Below are 14,021 nucleotides of genomic sequence, written 5' to 3'. Positions count from 1 at the left end.
GGCACGAGGGCCAGCAACAGGGACCTGAGGCTCTTGGAAAAGTGCCCACAGCCAGTGGGCAGAGGGGAGGCCCCTGACAGGGGCTGGTATCTCTGCAGAGAGGCTGCAAGGTAGCTGGCAAGAGCCGGGCTGCAGATCGGATGCCCCTACAGCTGTGCTGGGGCAGGTATCACCCATCGATGAGAGGGCCCTCACCTGTGGCGCTGGCATAGACCACCCTGGCCAGGGGCAGTTTGTTCTGCAGGTCTAGCACGGCCTTGCCCATCTTGGTGGAGCTTGCGTTCTTGGCTTTGTGGCACTCGTCGAACACAATCTGGGTTGGGCGTGGGTTAAGGACTATTCTGGAAGGCAGGCCGCCCCACAGACCCACCACACTGCCTCCCTTCCTGGCTGGGGGAAATCCAGAAGGTGCCTGGAGTCTCTAGCCACCAGGGCCACTGGAAAACAGCCTCTGGACCCCAGTGATGTTCACAGAAGTTGGAATACATAGAAAGTTCTTCATGTTTTCAGGGGAGCAAGTTACAGACAAGTAAGTCTTTCACAAACCTATCTGAAAGACAAGGTATGAGTGCCATGTGTGTGCGCACGTGTCGACACAAATGTATAGAGGGTCGATGGAGAACTTGTGGGAACATGGGTGAGAAGGTTAGCCTGATGCCGACAGGCTACCCCCCAGTGAGGTTAACCTTGTTATTTTTCATGCTGTTGCTGAGCTGATGCATCAATAGACCTGCTGCTGTGTCTTGCTTGAGGACCTCTGTACAGACTTTGCTCTGTGAGCAGAGGACCCCAGGTCTCCTCTCATCAAGAGGAAGGGGGAGCCTCTGGAGAATGCAGCTGCCCCACTTCTGGGAACAAGGGTGGATCCTGGGAGGATAGAGCTTGAGGATCCTCTGTGGGCCCCTGCAGAAATCCCCAGGAGAAGTTGTGGCCCTTGAATGCCCAGCTGTGGGGAGGCCAAGGTGGGTCCTCTGGAAGATTGTTACTGGTAAAAGGAGTGTGTGAAACAAGAAGAGGTGGACAGGACACAAACATCAGACTCTAGCTTATACTCTCCTACATTTCATTTTCCTACAGTTTGGTGTGAGCAAAAAGGAAGTGATCTCAAGCTTAAGAGCAAAGGAGGGAGAGGCATGGGACCCACACCAGCTGGCAAAGCTGGGGCAGGGGGGGCCTCTGGCCTGGCTCCCCTTTGGATTGCCTGGCCTGGCCGGCCCACTCAGCTCCACTACTAGGGGGCTGGATGAGGACAGGGCAGGAAGTACTCTCCAGACCTTGAGTCTCACCACCTGGAGTGTCTCAGCCACCACCACCCTGACCCTGTGGACATAGGTCCGGCCCATTGGAGCCAGGAGGCCTAGGCAGACAGCCAGGGACGGGTAGCAACGGTCACTGAGGGCAAGCGTGGGACACCAGACCCTCCCTGCCGGGAATTCCTCCCGCACTTCCACCCCTCCAGAGCCTCCCAGGATGGGACTTGTCAGGGTCTCCCGGCCCCCTGTCCTAGACTCCGCCCCTCTAGCCCCGCCTCTGCGTTCGGCCCCGCCCCCATCCCAGCGAGGATACCACGCCGTCGAAGGCCTCCCCACACCACTCCAGGATCTGCCGGATGCGAGTGCGGTGCTGCCCACCTGCCTGGCTCTCACCAATCAGGGCGGAGTAGGTGGCGAAGAGAACGCCCTCTGAGGTAGTGTTGTCGCCGTACTTGATCTGGGGAAGGGAGCGGACATCTGTGCGTGCGGTGGCTTGGCCAGAGCTGGGCTCCGCGACCCCGACCCGCACCAGGTTTGGGGCTGCGGCCCACCCACCTTGCTCAGTGCGTGCACCGCGATGCCGGGGGCGGCGATGTCCCGGAGGTCGCGCTCCGCGTCGTACTTGAGATCATTGGAGACGCTGAACCTGGGGTTGTGGGCCAGTAGGCTTCAGGAGCCCCCTCCCAGGCTGCGGGCCCACCCCGCACCCAGGGGAGGCAGCTCACCACAAGGCCTTCTTCCTGCCTCGCAGATAGTTCTCCAGGATGACACCGGCCACCGTGCGGCCCTTACCCACACCCGCGCCATCGCCAATGAGGAAGCCCGCGCGCTGCCCGCTGGGGAGGAGGACCTCATGTTGCTGCGGGGGTGGGGGAAGGGGGGTTCAGCGTTCGACAGGGTCAGGGTGGGCACTGAGACTATCCCCACGCAGGCCGCAGACCCAGTGGGAGACCCCGGGATCACCTGACAGGCATAGGTGATGGCCTCCAGCTGCAGGGCAGATAGGGCCCCGCTGTCTGAGGAGGGTAGGGCGAGGGTGTAGGTGATGTCTGGCGGTGGGACGCTGGACAGCGTGCTGGTCTCCACCACACGGTCCGGGTGCTGCCTCCCGATCTTGGCTGTAGGGATGTGCCGAGGGACCAGGTCAGGGGCGTGGCCTGGACGTGACCAGGGCACTAGGGAGGTCTGCCTGGGGCCAGGATGGGCATGGCACACCCCACGAAGTGGAGGGGAGAGCCCATCAGCATAGTGCCAGCAGGTGGCTGATTCCTAAAACCCTCCAGGTGCAGAGGAAGGCGGCCTGCCTCTCCATTGCAACATCGGCCTGTGGCTGGTTTTGTGCCAGGTGAGGATCACAACCCTGATTACAGAAGAGTCCCTCAGGAGACCACCCTCAGCACCCACACCTGCTCTGGCAGTTTAAGGTTCCCTGGGACCTTCAGAGACCCCCGAAATGGGCACCCCAGGCCAGAGGACCCAGGCCCCAGGCACTGTGCAGCTGGGGGTCTCTATAGCAGGACACTCACACTTGGATGGCACATAGTCAGCGTACGTCTCCGCATGGCCCAGCTCCTCCGCCTCATCCTCCTCAGCCTCGTCGTCCTCCTCAGGCTGACTCTGAGCCTGAGGAGAGGTGCTGTCATACTGGGGACTGTCTTGTCCCCTGCGGCCCGCCAGCCTCCCCGTCAGGGGCAGGGGCCTGGACCACTAGCCAGCCCAGTGACTCAGGTGATGGGAAGGTGTTACCCTCCCCCTCTGCCCCCCACAGCATGGTGCCTCCCTGGGACCCCAGTTTCCCTGTCTGTAAAATAGACCATGCTCCCAAGCTGGCCCAGACTCTGCACACAGCAAGTGCCTGAGTGGCCCTCCCTAGTGCCCAGGAGGGGTGGGCAGGGCTAGGGAAGGTACCTGGCTCACCTGGTAGCTGATGAGAAGTGGGGTGCTGGGGAGGGAGGATACAGGGTCCTCGAGGCCTGTAAATGGCCCACTGGGCGGGAACAGCTGGAGGGGAGAGGCAGGAAGAGGGGTCATGAGCCTGTAGGCCAGAGGTGGGGCTGAAGTGCCTGGATAGGCCCCCAGCCTCCAGGAGGGCTTGCCCGATTGTCCTCATGCCCCTCAGCTGGCTACAAGCCTCCCTCCTGCTGCCTGCCTGCTTAGATCTGCTGCATAAATAAGTACTAGGGGCACACAAAGCACTAGATAAGTAAGAAGTAGGAACGCAACAGGCAGCATGATAAGTAGAGAACACTGCTGTACATTGTATATGAAAGTTAACAGTAAATGCAAGGAGTTCTGGGCACAAGGAAAAAAAAAGGTTTTCTACTTTTTTTTTTTTTCCTTTTTTGGCTATGCTGTGTGGCTTGTGGGCTCTTAGTTCCCCAACCGGGTATTGAACCCAGGCCCCCAACAGTGACAGCGCTGAGTTCTTACCACTGGGCCACCAGGGAAGTCCCTCTATCTCTTTATTATTGTATTGATACGAGACAGTGGATGTTCACTGACTTATTGCGGTCCTTTTTCATGACATAGGCAAGTCAATCGTTGTGCTGTGTGTGCATCTCCTTAAACTTAGTGCCATGTGTCAATTACATCTCAATAAAACTGGAAGGAAAGTAAAAACAAACTTTTGTTTTTTTAATCAAAGTGTAGTTTCCTTTTCTTTTTTTTGGTGGGGGGCGGGGGTGGGGTGGGCGGCTGTGCTGTGCAGCATGTGGGATCTTAGTTCCCTATCTGGGATCAAACCTGTGCCTCCCTATGTAGAAGCACAGTCTTGGCCCCTGGACCACCAGGGAAGTTTAAAAAAAAAAAACACAGTTTTCTTGAAATGAAAATAAAACAGAAATGAGGTACAAGGAGATCAGAAACCTACCCTCAATTCCCTCTCCCGTTTTTTTTTTTTTTTGAATTAACAAAAACAAACAAACAGCCTTGGGCTCAGGTTCCTGGAAGGCTGAGTCAGGTTCCTGCAGCCCTGCTGGCCACAGCAGGAGTACGTGTGGGGTTTCAGCTGCCCGCATGGGCCTGGCAGAGGCTAGGAGCCGGTGGGAGGGCCCTGGTGAGGGGAGGGCAGGGTTACTGCCCTACTGGGCCCCTGCAGCCAGAGGTGGGGTTGGGCCTGGGTTGCCTACTGTACCTGCTCTGGGCATGTCACATCCCCCTGACCCTTCCTGAGGGTCCAGGAGTTTCACGGGCACTGAGCCTGTCAGGGCAGCTGGGCAGATATCCACCAACATCCACTAGTGTGCGCTATGCTCCCCAGAGTCCCCCTTCCCACTGGGAGCCCCTGCATCTTCAGGCCTGCATGGGAGACACGAGCAACCTTGAGTAGCAGCATTGTCTGGGTCTGAACGGCCTTGGCATGGCTGCCAGCTTGGAGGCTGGGTGCACTGACCTTGTCGTGGGCGGAGGGGCCAGTGCTCACGTCCCAGATGGTAGGCACCTGGCTGAGGCTGTCAGCGGGTGGGAAGTCGGGCGTGTCAGCTATGTCCGAGAGGGAGTCCACGGACGAGGAGAAGATGGAAGCGTTGGAGAGGTCATCGAGGTATGAGGAGTCCTGGAAGACAGGCTAGGTATGGGCGGCTGTGAGGCCACACAGGCAGAGCCACAGGTCCAGTCATGCCGTGGATGATGCTTGGCCACAGAAAGAGATAAAGCCTGACACTCACTACCATGTGGATGGGCCCTGAGAACATGATGCTCAGAGAAGCAGACAGAGAAGGACACGCAGCATGTGATTCCACTGATGGGAAACGTCCAGAACAGGCTGACCCACAAAGTTGAGTGGGTTCCTGGTGGTCAGAGGCTGGGGAGGAGAGGGGAGTGACTGCTCTTGGGGATGGGGTGTCTTCGGGGGGTGATGGAATGTTCTGGAACTAAACAGAGATGACACTTGCATGACTCTGAATGCACTGCAAACACTGAACTACACACTTCAAATGGGTCAACTGTATGGTATGTGAATTATAGCAAAAAGCTGTTTGGTTTTTTTTAAAGGGGGAAAAGTAAGGGGAGGTGAGAGAAAGCAGACCCCACAAGTACATGCTGTAGTCTACTTAGGGCACACCCATCCTTGTGAAGGGGTGATACCAAGATTCAGGGGCCCCCCAGTGCCTGGAGCTGGGGAAGGTGAAGGCCCCAACCACCTCCCTTAGCCCCTCCGTGCCCGAATGTGGGGTATGCTCAGCTGATCACTCCAGGGAAGGAGCCTCCCAGCCTGCTTGACATGGGGCGGGTTACGGACAGACTGTGGTCCCAGAGGGCATGTCAGTGGGAGCATTTCCTGAGCAGGGAGGGGCCGAGGAGGAGGTGCGGCCAAGGTGGAGGAGGAGGGAACAAGCCCTTTGGGAGCAACCAGCGCACCTTCCACAGGTCACTGCCCACTAGGGTGGTCGGAGGGCCACAGCCAAGTGGGCTGAGGCGGGCTGCCAGGAAGGCTGCATTTGTCCCACTAACCTGTGGCAGGGGGTGAGGGAGGCAAGGAAGGTGGGTGGGACAGACCAGCTGGGTCTCTGACCTAGGGACTCAAGATCAGTGGACTCTGGGGAGGAAGGGACACCAGGGAGTGGGGCCCACCCGATGTGCCCGGCTGGGGCCTGGAGGCCGCAGCTGAGCTAGCTCCTGGCTGGGTGGGGGCAGTAGAGGGGGACGTCCCCTCAGCCCCAGGCCACTAAGACTAGGCATCCTGGCTCAGGCAGTGCCAAGCCCTGCCCCACCCCCCTGCAGAGTGTTTCTGGGGCTCCCCTCCCACTGATCTACATGGGAACCACCTGCCCCCGCCCTGGGGTGAGGGGACCTCCAGGTGACAATGACCAGCTTCCCCAGACCCCCATGCTCCCATGCTAGCAGGCAGGGGAACCTAAACAGGCAGGTGGGACCCACCGTGCCCAGAAGACAGGGGGAATGGCAGGAAGGGTCATGGCAGGGGCAGGGCCAGGTCAGCCAGTCTGAGGCTGGGGGCCCTAGGAAGATGGCTTCCCACAGCCCAGTTGCTCCTACTGGCCTCTGCCCCCCACCATGCACAGCCTGGTCTCATGGTGTTGGGGGGACAGACCCCAGCCTCCCCCACTGCCTGCAGTGGCAGGACCCCATGACCTGATCCAATCCAGGTGAGGCAGTGAATAAAAGCTTTGAGGTTGGGACAGAGCAGGAAGGGAAGCAGGAGGGGAATGCCAACCCCAGGAGCAGGAAGAGGTGCTCTATGATCCACTTGAGGCTCCTGGCCCCCTCACACAAGAGTTGGGTGACTCAACAGGCCAGAGCACCCATCTCAGGGGACACTGAGCTAGCAAGGGCTGGGGGGTCTGGCGTGCCTGCTCCCCAGCCCATCCCTGGTCAGCTAGGGTCAGAGGTGGCCCATCCCGAGTCTGGTGGACAATGAGGTCCCCAGACACTGAGGCTGGCTGGGGTGGGTCTGGGTACAAGCACGGACAGCTGTCATTGCTGAAATCCCCTGGCACCACATATGCGTGGTCCTCCCAGTGCATGGCACTGAGCTTGGGCAGAGTGATGATGGCCCGGGCCATCAGCCAGCAGACCTGGAGCCCTGAGGGGTTGCCCTGCTCCCTGAAGGCAGAACAGTTGCTGAGCAGTGGGCAAGAAGCGGGGCAGGGCTGGGGGGCCAGACCATGGCAGAGTCCCTGGGCTGAAGGGGACTATACCCTCTGAGAGGGCTGCACAGAGACCCTTCCCAGGACAGGGTGCAGGGGAAGGACACCCCCTCCCCCATGGAGGAACCAGGAGGTCAGGTCAAGGTTGGCAGCAGGGACCCCTGCTGTGACAGATGAGAAAGGCACGTCCCCTCCTGGGTCCCTCCCCTAGGAATCCATGGTCCCAGGGTGACCACAAGAAAACACCAGACAAGCCCAGACTGGGGACATCCTGCAGGACAATCAGCCCAGGCTCTCCAGCCACAACTGCCCAGGCCCCCACTCCCAAGACGAGACAATGGCAAGACCAAGGGGGCCTGGTGACATGGGGTCCTGGGGCAGAGAGGACAAGGGGATGTGCAGACCTTGGATGAGGATGACATATCAGCACTAGCCCATCAGCTGGGACGCAGGCGGTGCTTAGCTGAGGTATGACCCACGGGGACCCTGAACTGATCCACAGCTTCGCTATAAACCTAACCCTGTTCTGAAAAGTACAATTTATTAAGGAAGCGGGTGCCCTCTCCCCAGTCTGTGGACACTGTCCCTACCAGACGCCCGGAGGGGCAGCCAGCATCATCTGGGGGCCCCTGGATCCTCAGGGGCAAAGGGAGGTGGGGCCTCACTGGGGTCACCAGGGTTGGGGGTGGGGCTCCAGGGCCCCTCCTGCCCTGCACAGGGTGGGTGTTTGGATGCGAGTGAGAGAGTGCCTGCCCATGTCAGGACCTGACCCTCGGCAGACCCGCAAGACGACTAAACCCAGATCCACCCTCTCTGGGTCCAAGGCCCAGTTAGGCCAGGGCAGCAGCTCCCCGGCCCTCACCAGAGCCAACGCAGCAGCCTGTGTCCACCCCACCCTCCGTCACCTCCTGACCTGTGTCCCCACCCTGCTCCTTCCACTGCAGCCCCTGAGCGGGGAGCTGGCTGGTTACCCTGACAGTTCTCTCAGCATCCCAGAGACCCCGGACCAGTGAGGAGCTGGGAGGACCTGGAGGAGCTGCCCACGCAGCAATGCCCCCATCTCACATCCACCACCAGTACCCAGCAGGACGGAATAGGACAGCCCCAAGGCTAGACCTGGCTCTGGGTCTGCTCAGCAACCCCTCCCAGCTGGGGAAGCAACACCAGAAACGCCCTTCAGACACAGATCCAGGGCCCCGAGGGCAGACCAGGAAACAGAGGGATGGGAGGACGGGGTCAGGGGGATGGATAAGAGGGGGATAAAGGGAAGCGGGGATGGAGGGATGGGAGGACAGAAGGACAGGAAAGGACCATTCCTACCTGTCCCATCAGAGCCCGTCTCAAGCCGTGCCCCACCCCGGCCCATGGAGCCAGTGCTGCCGTGCCCGGAATGCCCCCGAGACTCCAGGTGGGACGGCTCTGGCCCCCCGTTTCCCCCTTGCCTACCCTCCCTGGCTGTCCCCACATCCCACGTGGCTCTGCTCGGAAAACTCCAGCGGAATCACCCTGGCTGCCAAAAAAGCCTGACGGAGCCGCCTCCCCACCCCCACCCTGGTTGTTCCCACGGGCCGGCCCACCCCCCCCACCCCCACCCCACCCCCCACCCCCCCCCGCCCCGTTCCGCTGCGCCACCCCGCCACCCCGCCGGTCCTGGGCGCCCAGCAGGAGCAGGATTACCTTGCCGATAGTGGCGAACTGCAGCCAGAAACGCAGCTGGGACATGGTGATGGCAGGGTCTCTGGGAGGCAGCAGGAGCAGCTGCCTCATGACCACGGGGGCTCAGCCCGGCCGGCCCTCAGCCCTCAGCCCGCGCCCGCCCGGCTGCATTTGCATGTTGGTTTAGTCACCGCCGGCGCCTACTTCCCCTAAGGCCGGCTGACTTTCAGGAAATGATGCCTGCCTGGTAAGTCAGGGCGATTACTGGCAGAGTGCAGAGAATTACTGAACGGGGCGGATTCTAGCCACAGACGGCTGTCAACAATGCCGGCCTGCCGCCACCAGCCTGAACCCTGCTGCTGCCGGCCTGTACCTTGCTGCCCTGGCACCCTCCCCACCCCAGCCTCAGTTTCCCCAAATCGCTGCCCCCCAGAGTCCGGGCCCAACTGCGCCTGGCAGGGACCATGGCTGTCCTGGGGGTGCCCATAGCAGGAACTCAAGGGGCATATACCCCGTGCTGTGGGGAGGAAACCAAGGCTGGCCCCTCCTGGGTCTGCCCTAGGTTCCTCAGCCTGCACCCTGAACTTCACTGCCTGTCCTGGCTGCCCTAGAGCTGACTCTCAGTGCCTGCCTCCCCAGGGGGCTCAGCCCGGGGCCTTTGCCCATGCTGTAGCCTCCCCAACCTCCCACTTGGCCACCCTGGCAGGGCTCTGAGATCCTACCTAGCTCCCATTCCTGCCTTGGCGAGGGGTTTCTGTCCTTCCCCCGCTCCATCTCCCCCTGCGACCCACAGCCCAGCACAGAGGCAGAGATACAAACAGGGCCAGCGCCTGGGGGGCACAAAGCCATCAGGCTAGGCGCCCCATCCTGGACTATTTCTTTTGATCACCCCCATCCCAGGACAGTTTGATGCTGACCCATAACCAGGAGAAGCAGGTGGGCCTGTAGGCCTCCTTGCACCTGCCCAGTGCCCCGGGACTCTAGTTGGGGAGGGTCCCTGAGGTCAGGGACACCTTGGCCCGATGCTACACCCCCACTCAGTCTGCAGCCCACAGCTGGGGGGTGGGGGCACATGGCCTGGAGGCCACTGCTGAAGACAAGGAACACGTAGAAATGGCAACCAGGAGAGGTAAGGACATACACAGTCTGGCAACAGGGAAACACAAACTGAAACCAGCAGGACACACTCCACACGCACCCAAATGGCTGGATCCATGAAGCGGGCAGGGACCAGTGTGGTAGGATGAGGAGAAATTGGAATCCCACATGGCAGGTGGGCTGTGAAAAGGGGCAGCGTCCTCAGAAAAGTCACCCCACGACCCTGTGATTCCATTGCCAGCCACCCATGAGGGGCAATGGAGACACAGGTCCACATGGAAACCCACACATGCACAGCAGCCAAAGGTGAACACTACCACGTGTCCATATCCGGGAGCATCACCCAGCCATGGAAAAGAGGGAAGCCCTGACACTTGCTACCGTGTGGACAGACCCCGAGAATACAATGCTCAGTGAGAGAAGCAGACAAATGACACACCGGGTGTGATTCCACTGATAGGAAACGTCTAGAACAAGCCAATCCACAGACATAGAGAGTGCCTGATTGTCAGAGGCTGGGGAGTCATTGCTAATGAGGATGGGGTTTCTTTTTAGGGTAATGGAATGTTCTGGAATTACATAAAGGTGGTGGTTGTACAGCTGTGCAAATATACTTTGGAGAAATAAATTTTAAGGTGAGTAAATTCTGTCTCAGTTTTAAAAAGAACTACTAGGAGACTGAAATGAAAAGAAGACTCACAAAGGACAAGCACAAACTTTTGTCATTAGATTTCAGGGGCAGGAAACTAGTTGGATTGCCAGAAGTGGGCTCACACTCTGTCCCCTGTATCTCATCACCAGATGGCTGGTTGTCCCTGTCTGGCATGGGGCTGTCCGGCTGCCAGGATGCTCTTGGGTCCCCAGGCCACCACCGGGCTGGGCACGTAGGGGTGGGTGAGACCCATGATGAGACCCTCTTAGGGGAGGGATCACTGCAGAAGTAGTCAACTAAAATGTGGTCATGCTGGAGTAACGGCTGGTGCCCTTACAAAAAGGAGATCTGGACATGTACAAAGAGAAGACAGGGTGAAGACAGACGTGAGAGGGGAGAGATGGGACCACAATCCTGGGACACCTGGCGCCCAGGTGCTGCGAGAGGCAGGACAGGCCCTCCCCCCAGAGGACCCCGGAGCAGGGGCCTTGGCCATGGAAGTGACCCAGGGGCTTCCCATGGGAAGCAACTCTGCGCTGGCCAGTACCAGGAGCTGTGGGAACTGCTGGCTGGGTAGGCGGGGCCTCCAACTGTGGGAGATACACCCACAACGCAGCAGATGATGCTGCTCCTCCCCCCAACCCGCATAGGATGCTGCCGAGAGTTTGCAAAGCACTTTCCCGAGCTGTGACCTCATCCTGTTTCCCAGAAGCCCAGCTGGCAAACGGACAGCGCCCTCATCCAGGCCCACCTGGGATGCTTGGAGGGACCCTCAGGGCACATGCTCACCCTGGCGACAGAGAGAGAAGGGCTCAGTGCACTGCAAAGAGTCCCCTTCCCCAGGGCCTGGCAGAGATGCAAGGATCCAGGGAAGATTGTGAGGAAGAGACAGAGTAGCACCTGCTCCCGGGGGGCTGCAGGGGGCTGGGCACTGGGGAGCAGCAGAGGAGGGCGGGGTGGATACCCCTGCAGCCAGGACTCCAGAAAAACCAGAGTGGGGAGGACCAGAGGAGGGCCTGGAGGGGCAGGGGCAGCTGGAGGCACAACGCCTGAAGAGGTGTCTGGAAGGCTGAGCGCTCCCCCTCAGCCTGGACCCTAACAAGGCCCCAAACATCCCCCAGAGGAGATTCAGTCACATCTGGAACACATGCTCACAGCAAAGTCTGTACGCGTGTTCACACCAGCACGATTCACAATAGTCAAAAAGCAGAAATGACCCACCAGTTCATACACAGGATGGATATACACAATGTGGTCCCTCTTCACAGTGGAATATGATTCAGCCAGGAAAAAGGCTAAAGCCCTGACCCTGGCTGCCATATGGAGGGGACCTGAGAACACGATGCTCAGTGAGAGAAGCAGACACAGGAGGACACGTGGGATGTGATCCCACTGATGGGAAACGTCCAGAACAGGCCAATCCACAGACAAAGAGTGGGTTCCTGGTTGTCAGGGGCTGGAAAGGGGGTGGGGGTGACTGGTCATGGGGGAAGGGCTTCTTTTGGGGGATGGAATGTTCTGCATCTGGAGGTGATGGTTGTACAACTGTGAATGTACTAAAACTGCTGAATTGTAAGAAATGCAAATCATATTTCAATTTAAAAAATGAAGAATGAAGAAAAGCCATATCCCCCAAACACACAGTACACCCCAGGCCTGGAGACCCCACATGGGGCCCCTTGAGCTGTCAGGGGTGTAGGGGTCTGAGTGGCTTAGTGCCAACCGTGGTGCACAGTGGAGGGACTCAAGTGGACGCTGCCCTAGCAAGGGTCTAAGTCAACCCATCAGCAACAAGATACACTGACACAGGGCCTTGGAATTGATGTGTTATGTCTGTGGGCCGCCCGCCAGGGACTCCGACCCCTCCCAGCGTGGGGCACCCTGTAGACACCTGGTTGGTTCTCCCTGAAGCCTCAGCACACATAAGGGGGCACACAAGTGTAGTCACGTGGGTTGCACCTGTGACGTCGGCCTTGGCCATGTAAGCTGGCACATGTAACATGCAGGGCAACTGGGTGAAGCAGTGAGAAGAGTGGAAGCGTCAGTCGCTCAGTTGTGTCCAACTCTTTGCGACCCCAAGGACTAGAGGCCGTCAGACTCCTCTGTCCATGGGATTTTCCAGGCAAGAATACTGGAGTGGGTTGTCATTTCCTCCTCCAGGTAATCTTCCCGACCCAGGGATTGAACCTGGGTCTCTTACACTGCTGGCACATTCTCTACCATCTGAGCCACAAGGTGAGGCAGGGCGCTCAGAGATTTTCTGTATCATTTTGGTCACTTTGCTGTGAATCTAAGGTTTGGGGTTTGTTTGTTTTTTGTTTTTTTTTCTATTTTTTGGCCACATCATGTGGCATGCAGGACCTTACCTCCTTGACCAAGGATGGAACCCACATCCCCCTGCATAAGAAGCAAGGAGTTCTAATCTAGTGGACTGCCACGGAAGTCCCTGTAAGGCTAAGCATTTTAAAGTTCATTGTGTTTCACAAAAACCTTCAAACATACAGAAAAGAGCATCAGGGATGAAATTTTCAGCAGACGCCTCCCTGGCTGGAACTAGGGCTCCTGGCTGTGGTGGTTCAGCGGGCGCCTGGTCTGACTGCTAGGACCGTCCAGACAAAGAGAGCTACCTCCAAGTGGGAGCCAGACTGACCTCTCGCCCTAGACCCCCCGAACAAACTCCCTCGGCTGTAGATCCCTCCCAGGTAACTGGTGGATGGGGACCCCACACGGAGGCAGGCTTGACCCCACCAGGTCCTGGGCTCAAGCTAGCTGTGTGGAGCCTCCAGGGAACTGCTCCAGGCCCCAAGGGAAGGCAGGGGGAAGCTTTCTGCTTGTGGGCTGTGAGGGTCACACAGCCCCCCAACAGTCTGTCCCTTTTCACTTTGGCCAGCAGGAAACTCGGGGCTCAGGTTTAGTTACCAGGGGGATGTGTTAGGGCCTGCAGCTGTACACCCACTGCCTGCCCCCAGCCCAGGTCTGCACTCCCCATTCCAAAACTCCTTCTGACATACTAACAGGAGCAACCGCTTCTGATATGTCATGGGCCTCGCGAGGGCTTCATGTGATGAAGCGGCTGTAATAAGACTACCCCAAACGCCATGGCTTACAACAGCACATTTATTACTTTATGGTTCTAGAGGTCAGAAGTACGAGATGGGTTCATGGGACTGGTAACCTCTGGAGGCTCCAGGGGAGCACTGGCTCCCCGCTTTTCCAGCTTCTAGAGGTACAGCATCCCTGGCTCGCAGCCCCTCCCTCCATCCTCACAGCCAGCAGAGCAGCATCTCCTGTCTCTATGCCTCTGACCCTCTACCTCCCTCTTATAAGGACCCTGTGATGACACTGGGACCCCAGGGGTCAACCCCATTTCAGGGGCCTTAGCTTAATCTCACCTGCAAAGTCCCCTCTGCCCCATGAGGTGACACGTCCACAGGTCCCAAGATGAGGATGTCTTTGGGGCTATCCCTGTGCCAGCCACCTTGAGATGTCACTCAGTCTGAACCAGGAGCAGAGTGGACCCACCAGGCGGGAGCTGGGCTGGGAACAACCTTGAACGCCAGGCCCACTCTGGACTCTGTCCTGCTTTTGGCTACAGGCACAGGGGTCCCAGGGGAGATGGAGGATGCTGATGACACAGTCAGACTCTGGCTGCACTACGGTCTCACACCTGTGTGACTCCATGGTCGGCAATGGGGTGAGAGCTCATTTGAAGACGTTTCACTGCTTTAAAGAAGACCTGGTCCAAGTCGACCCCCG

General features: G+C 58.7%; 1 protein-coding gene across 6 annotated transcripts in view; it reads right to left on the bottom strand.

Moving 5' to 3' along the window:
- Positions 1 to 14,021, bottom strand: part of SBNO2 (strawberry notch homolog 2) — a 42,461-nt gene that overhangs the window by 8,645 nt on the left and 19,795 nt on the right. For 3 of the 6 annotated variants that reach the window (XM_018050465.1, XM_018050464.1, XM_018050466.1), the window contains exons 5-12: positions 4,645 to 4,806; positions 3,171 to 3,254; positions 2,780 to 2,876; positions 2,217 to 2,371; positions 1,979 to 2,112; positions 1,809 to 1,899; positions 1,567 to 1,710; positions 196 to 313 (exon numbers count right to left, since the gene is read on the bottom strand). In XM_018050465.1, the coding sequence (XP_017905954.1) occupies positions 196 to 313; positions 1,567 to 1,710; positions 1,809 to 1,899; positions 1,979 to 2,112; positions 2,217 to 2,371; positions 2,780 to 2,876; positions 3,171 to 3,254; positions 4,645 to 4,806 (985 nt within the window). Of the gene's footprint in view, positions 1 to 195; positions 314 to 1,566; positions 1,711 to 1,808; positions 1,900 to 1,978; positions 2,113 to 2,216; positions 2,372 to 2,779; positions 2,877 to 3,170; positions 3,255 to 4,644; positions 4,819 to 8,179; positions 8,326 to 8,536; positions 8,900 to 14,021 lie in introns of those variants that run through there. The other 3 variants (XM_018050468.1, XM_018050469.1, XM_018050467.1) reach the window with 3 other exon arrangements.

The sequence above is a fragment of the Capra hircus genome, chromosome 7 (genome assembly GCF_001704415.2).
Source record: "Capra hircus breed San Clemente chromosome 7, ASM170441v1, whole genome shotgun sequence".
Lineage (NCBI taxonomy): Eukaryota > Metazoa > Chordata > Mammalia > Artiodactyla > Bovidae > Capra > Capra hircus.
This window is presented reverse-complemented; position numbering and strand designations above follow the sequence as displayed.